A 7,379-nucleotide genomic window follows, 5' to 3' on the forward strand; every position below is an offset into this window, starting at 1 on the left:
AAAAGAAATGTGTAAAGATTTTACCTCTGGATGAAGGCATTTCATCATCTGATGGTGGTGGATTGCGTCTTTTGGATGACAGCCTTTCATTTCCCTTCGCAGGAGGAAGTATCCCCTCTGCTGAAAAGAATTACAATAACATTTTCAAAAAGATATATATACTTAATTAATATATAATTATTTCTGTAGAATGCTGACAATACACAATTGATGTGTGTATTTGTTGCACTAATGGTATTTAACCATAATTAGAGCATAAAAGTGCATTAAACCATTTAAGTGCGTTCAACCATTGCAAGTGCATCAGAAGTACTTATTACTAAACTAATCAATGTCTTTTTGAATGCTCATTTGCTATTGATCCCTGATAGAGAAAACTATGATAAAAATTCAACTTGGAACATTTGTTTGCTATCAGTTTGCTATTTATCTATCATTGATATGGATTGATAAAAATGATTTGGTTAGAGCCATATGACAAAGTTTGAGAACCACTGGTGCATTACAATAAAAGGTAAACTGGTATATCTACAGTAATTTACAGACAATACATACCATGGACACTTGAACAGTTTTCCTCTTGTATGTTCAGGTCTTCCACATCACTGTCCAGAACTTTCTCTGTGGTCATATAAAGTACAGCTTACCAAAGTGACCAGATCATCAGGTTAACACAAAAAAACAAATACCATCAAATTAAAACTTACCATCTGGTTCTATTGATATTTCATCTAGGTTCTTGCCATGAAACTCAGCTAATTTTCCTTGCTCAAGTGCCATTAAAACCTTGCTGATCTTGGCGAGTTGGAGGGTCTTCTCAGGGAGTCGATAGTACTCGCGATGGATTCTTATGTCATGTCCAAGATAGTTGGCCAGCTGGTCCATCTCTGTTCCTGTCATGTTCAGCACTGTTGATAGGGTTGCGGCATGCTTTCGCAGTCTGGTAGATGTCAGTGACTTTGGACACTTTGCACCACACTTTTTTGCAAAAGCACGAAGGCAGTCTGAACCTCGGAAATGTGTCATAGCTTGTGGTCTTGCAAACATATAACCATTGTCTTTTAGAACCCCACAAGCCTCTCTCTGTTTAACAAGGAGTTCTAATGCAGACAGCATTTTTGGGGTAAGAAGAATTGGAACTGGGCGACCACGTTTTCCCCGGATGACAATCCTTGAGAAGTGTCTGCAGAGGTTTTTTTCCACTTCGGAGAGTGCCCAGTCCACATCCTCATGTGGATCAGAAGAGTCTCTTGATAAAAACGCAGATAAAGGCATGCTTGCCACCTCTCCTTCCCTGCGCCGGTTAAAAAGAATGATCTGGGCCAGACACACCTTTGCTAGTTCCTTCCAGGTTGTTGAAGAGGGGGTTTCAGAGAGGGAATTTGACCACTTATCTTGCACCTGACTGAGATAGCCATGCATTTTTTGGACATCTTCGGTAAAGGGCATGATAGTGGGCACATTCCACTTTGCTTCCCTGATGTTCCTTAAAGCTGTAGCTGAGATCATCTCATTCCACTTTTCCTGATGGACCTCTTGAAACTCAGTGGCATTCTTCACAAGCTCTTTGTTGTTAGAGATTAAACCTTGAGCTTTTAATAGTTTGCTTGCTTTGACCAGGGTATTCCCAAGTTTATTTGCTAGTGATGGAATCACAAACTTGTTTGCTTCACTATCATACCCACATGTAAACTTGACAGCTTTGATGGTCTCAATGTACTTTTTGGGATTTATGAGATCTTCCATTCTTTTTAAGGTGGTGACTTTCAACGCACTTTCAACTAGCCTTCCCATTTCTCGCATCTTATCTCGCACAAACTGGTGATTCTTGGCTGAAATACCACCTTTGCTTAACAAGTGCTGCCCAATTTCAATAATGACATGGTCATTTTTTATTATATCAGTGATTGGGTCAGAATTCATGACACTGATTACTTTCCACAGTTGTTTACTAATGTGTGAAGGCACTGGTCCTGTGTATGTGCACATAGACTGAACACGGTTCTTTCCTGGTTTGAGGGGGACTGATCCAGGTTTAAGTCTACAGCTACGCATATGTCGCCACAGGATCTTTCTTGAAAAAAGTCCTTGACAATATGCACAGTGCATGAAGTCGTGTCCCTGGGCTTCTTTAGGTGGTCTTTTAAACGGTATTAGTTCTCCCTTTCCTGACTCCATAACAGCAGCATTGTGAACAAAGTTTCCTCTGTTGCGAATATAATCTAGATGTTTTTTTCTTTCTTTGGAAGCCTTTGGAAAGCTTAGAGCTTTAGCCACATCAGATTTGGTTTCATGTGAAGCTTCTAGATGCCTTGCCATCTTAGCATATGGCTTAGAGCAATACAAACAATAATGTCTCTTGTCGTAAACTCTTTTCCTACCTATGTTATGGCATGATCTGACAACTATGCTGTCATTTATGTTCTGACTAGAACAGGGTTCTTCTTCTGCTCCAGTGGCTTCAGATATAAAGACATTTCTGTCAAAGGTCATCACGTTTGGTGTTGTGGTGTCACAGACAGGGGGACTCAATGAACGAACGATGTCAAGTGTATAATCAAGACTTCTTTTGATCCTGCGGTTTTGGGGAGGGCTAGCATCACTGTCAGTGTCACTTTCGGAAGTGGTATCCGGAATGTAATCATCTGCACTCTCTGATATGCATTCATCAATCACCAAATCTTCATCTGTGTCTGTCATCTAAAAAAAATAAAAATAAAGTACATCAGATTTATGTAGACTTGCAACAACTAGTTTATTGATGAGAACACAGAAATAAACAATTTTAGAGTGCTCATATTATGCCTTTGGCCTATTCGCCTTTCCTTTGTGTTTGGTATATTTTTATGCACATTATAGGTTTATAAAATTAATAAAAGGCCACCCCAAAGAGATTTACCATATTTAAGAGAAAACACTGTACACAAACTAATCGAAATATATCAATTGTACTGCAGCCATTACTTATGTGACAAACAATTCAATGGATAGTAACACATTATAATGCTTGCCTAGCTACTAGCAAGGAACGCCCTCATACTCTGCAGACTCACTAAATGGAAGGGTTGTGTAGGAACTGCACAGAACTGTCTTTCATCTAAAATTTTAAAAATACAGTAATCAGAAATATATAGAATACAATTAATCAATGACAACTAAGAATTTTGACAATTACTTGTCATTTTTCAATTCTGGAGTCTGAAGTGATGAACATAAATGTAGTTTTCTTTCTGGCCAGCCAAGCCCAGTCTGTTATCACACAACTTAAACCCAAAATGCTTAGTGGGGACATTTTACACACAATGTACGAGTTTCTTATGGGGACCAGTTTCGTCCAAATAGTTTCACACACACAGTTTATATCCAGAAACTGACCAAAAGTGTGCTGTGGGGACGTCGTAAGTGTCCAGAAAACACTGATGATTAACCATGAAAAAGACCCTTCTGAAGGTTAAGATCTGCTCTAACTAGTCTACCGTACTTCCACAAACCTTCTAGATGCATTACATCAAACTGTTGAGCGTACTAATTCATACTAGAGCACATGACATTGCACGTCCTTCCTCTGCTTCGCTACTTAAGACATCAAAAATACCAAAACCTGACTTAAATAGACTGTAGAATGAAGTCTGAAGTAATGAACATGAATGGACAAATCCAATCTGACCACTAACAAATAATAGTGCAGGAACTCTGGCTAGCTGCTAGCGTGGCACACCCTCATACTCTGCAACTGACTAGCTAGCAGTGCTTACCTAGGTACTGCACATGTGTGACTCCCAACAAATATGGAACAGAAGAACAATGCCTACTCTGTAGCTAAAATGGAGAGCTCAACACACAGGGTGAAAAGAGGAGCGGCAGCAACATAAGCCTATTCTTGTACAACCTCTAAATACAATTATGAACCTGAAAATGAGCCTAATAAGAGCACTGTAAGAATTAAATGATGGTCATTTTTCAATTCAGACATCTGAAGTGATGAATGTACCTGTTCATGAGTGTTGTCCTCAATCTTGTTGTCTGACTGTAAAGGATTGGACTTGAACTTTACGTTCTGATCTGCACTCTCTGATATGGATTCATCAGTCCCCAAATCTTCCAGAACTGTGTCTCTCATCTAAAATTGAAAAACATACAGTAAACAGAAATATGAAGAACAGCAACAATTAGGTAATTAATGAGTACTTAGAAATAGCTACGAATTTTGACAATCAATCAATTGTCATTTTTCAATTCTGGAGTCTGAAGTGATGAACATAAATGTAGTTTTCTTTCTGGCCAGCCAAGCCCAGTCTGTTATCACACAACTTAAACCCAAAATGCTTAGTGGGGACATTTTACACACAATGTACGAGTTTCTTATGGGGACCAGTTTCGTCCAAATAGTTTCACACACACAGTTTATATCCAGAAACTGACCAAAAGTGTGCTGTGGGGACGTCGTAAGTGTCCAGAAAACACTGATGATTAACCATGAAAAAGACCCTTCTGAAGGTTAAGATCTGCTCTAACTAGTCTACCGTACTTCCACAAACCTTCTAGATGCATTACATCAAACTGTTGAGCGTACTAATTCATACTAGAGCACATGACATTGCACGTCCTTCCTCTGCTTCGCTACTTAAGACATCAAAAATACCAAAACCTGACTTAAATAGACTGTAGAATGAAGTCTGAAGTAATGAACATGAATGGACAAATCCAATCTGACCACTAACAAATAATAGTGCAGGAACTCTGGCTAGCTGCTAGCGTGGCACACCCTCATACTCTGCAACTGACTAGCTAGCAGTGCTTACCTAGGTACTGCACATGTGTGACTCCCAACAAATATGGAACAGAAGAACAATGCCTACTCTGTAGCTAAAATGGAGAGCTCAACACACAGGGTGAAAAGAGGAGCGGCAACACATAAGCCTATTCTTGTACAACCTCTAAATACAATTATGAACCTGAAAATGAGCCTAATAAGAGCACTGTAAGAATTAAATGATGGTCATTTTTCAATTCAGACATCTGAAGTGATGAATGTACCTGTTCATGAGTGTTGTCCTCAATCTTGTTGTCTGACTGTAAAGGATTGGACTTGAACTTTACGTTCTGATCTGCACTCTCTGATATGGATTCATCAGTCCCCAAATCTTCCAGAACTGTGTCTCTCATCTAAAATTGAAAAACATACAGTAAACAGAAATATGAAGAACAGCAACAATTAGGTAATTAATGAGTACTTAGAAATAGCTACGAATTTTGACAATCAATCAATTGTCATTTTTCAATTCTGGAGTCTGAAGTGATGAACATAAATGTAGTTTTCTTTCTGGCCAGCCAAGCCCAGTCTGTTATCACACAACTTAAACCCAAATGCTTAGTGGGGACATTTTACACACAATGTACGAGTTTCTTATGGGGACCAGTTTCGTCCAAATAGTTTCACACACACAGTTTATATCCAGAAACTGACCAAAAGTGTGCTGTGGGGACGTCGTAAGTGTCCAGAAAACACTGATGATTAACCATGAAAAAGACCCTTCTGAAGGTTAAGATCTGCTCTAACTAGTCTACCGTACTTCCACAAACCTTCTAGATGCATTACATCAAACTGTTGAGCGTACTAATTCATACTAGAGCACATGACATTGCACGTCCTTCCTCTGCTTCGCTACTTAAGACATCAAAAATACCAAAACCTGACTTAAATAGACTGTAGAATGAAGTCTGAAGTAATGAACATGAATGGACAAATCCAATCTGACCACTAACAAATAATAGTGCAGGAACTCTGGCTAGCTGCTAGCGTGGCACACCCTCATACTCTGCAACTGACTAGCTAGCAGTGCTTACCTAGGTACTGCACATGTGTGACTCCCAACAATATGGAACAGAAGAACAATGCCTACTCTGTAGCTAAAATGGAGAGCTCAACACACAGGGTGAAAAGAGGAGCGGCAGCAACATAAGCCTATTCTTGTACAACCTCTAAATACAATTATGAACCTGAAAATGAGCCTAATAAGAGCACTGTAAGAATTAAATGATGGTCATTTTTCAATTCAGACATCTGAAGTGATGAATGTACCTGTTCATGAGTGTTGTCCTCAATCTTGTTGTCTGACTGTAAAGGATTGGACTTGAACTTTACGTTCTGATCTGCACTCTCTGATATGGATTCATCAGTCCCCAAATCTTCCAGAACTGTGTCTCTCATCTAAAATTGAAAAACATACAGTAAACAGAAATATGAAGAACAGCAACAATTAGGTAATTAATGAGTACTTAGAAATAGCTACGAATTTTGACAATCAATCAATTGTCATTTTTCAATTCTGGAGTCTGAAGTGATGAACATAAATGTAGTTTTCTTTCTGGCCAGCCAAGCCCAGTCTGTTATCACACAACTTAAACCCAAAATGCTTAGTGGGGACATTTTACACACAATGTACGAGTTTCTTATGGGGACCAGTTTCGTCCAATAGTTTCACACACACAGTTTATATCCAGAAACTGACCAAAAGTGTGCTGTGGGGACGTCGTAAGTGTCCAGAAAACACTGATGATTAACCATGAAAAAGACCCTTCTGAAGGTTAAGATCTGCTCTAACTAGTCTACCGTACTTCCACAAACCTTCTAGATGCTTTACGTCAATAAAACATAACATAAATACCAAAAACCTATCTGATCACTAACAAATAACAGTGCAGGAACTCTGGTTAAAAATATCTGATTTGCCTGCAGTTTCCACATATCCTTACTTGATTCTAAATTCTTAAAGATTCATATTGTAATCAATTCATGAGACTTTGAGACATTTTGCAACATTATGGACCATTGTGTACCCTGTGTAATGTGCAACATACCTGTGTTCTCCATGGGCAGTCTTCACCCCATAGTCATATGTAATTTCCTCTCCTTCTTTAATGTTGTTGAGTGCAAATAAACAAAGGTGGGGGTTTCCGTTCACTTCAATTTTCTTCATCCTACAGTTTGGATGTCTATGCTCATCGTTGACAAGTCGTCCAATGACCCGTCTTCTCTCGAAGCATCAACACTTAAAATGGAAACATGAGACATGAGGAAATACAAACAACAAAATATCACCACAAAACCAGTGCCTCACTTAGAGAGTATAGCTTAAGTACAAGTTCAAAGCTTACCACCATGTTTTCCCATTCCACTTAAAGACAAACATAAAAGCAGCACATGACGGGTGGTAAAGTCTTCGTCTTCCCCGGGATTCTGCGTCATTATAATATCTCCCCTGTATTCTACAACAAAATCTCCTTTGCAAATAGAGGATTTTGCAAATATACCACGTCCTGTGAAAGACAACAAAAGCATTTAACAGAACAGTACAACCTATATATTCTTTCATATT

At 38.9% G+C, this 7,379-nt stretch overlaps 1 protein-coding gene across 1 annotated transcript; it reads right to left on the reverse strand.

The window, feature by feature from the left end:
* Positions 1-347: 347 nt before the first annotated feature.
* On the reverse strand, positions 348-6,406 carry LOC116696235 (uncharacterized). Its single transcript, XM_032527064.1, has 6 exons — positions 6,083-6,406; positions 5,038-5,166; positions 3,992-4,120; positions 708-2,700; positions 556-621; positions 348-364 (listed from the first exon to the last, which is right to left on the reverse strand). The coding sequence occupies exons 1-6, from the start codon at positions 6,209-6,211 to the stop codon at positions 348-350; spliced, it is 2,463 nt and encodes an 820-aa protein (XP_032382955.1). The 5' UTR covers positions 6,212-6,406.
* Between the last annotated feature and the right edge of the window lie 973 nt (positions 6,407-7,379).

This window comes from Etheostoma spectabile, chromosome 9, assembly GCF_008692095.1.
Source record: "Etheostoma spectabile isolate EspeVRDwgs_2016 chromosome 9, UIUC_Espe_1.0, whole genome shotgun sequence".
NCBI lineage: Eukaryota > Metazoa > Chordata > Actinopteri > Perciformes > Percidae > Etheostoma > Etheostoma spectabile.

What these genes read in the sequence shown, in the direction of transcription:
- LOC116696235 (XM_032527064.1), bottom strand. Translation starts at nt 6,211, where the DNA reads ATGAGAGACACAGTTCTGGAAGATTTGGGGACTGATGAATCCATATCA. An exon ending in AGGACAACACTCATGAACAG is followed by an intron (nt 4,121 to 5,037) that starts GTACATTCATCA and finishes TTTCAATTTTAG; the next exon opens with ATGAGAGACACAGTTCTGGA. An exon ending in AATATCAATAGAACCAGATG is followed by an intron (nt 622 to 707) that starts GTAAGTTTTAAT and finishes ATATGACCACAG; the next exon opens with AGAAAGTTCTGGACAGTGAT.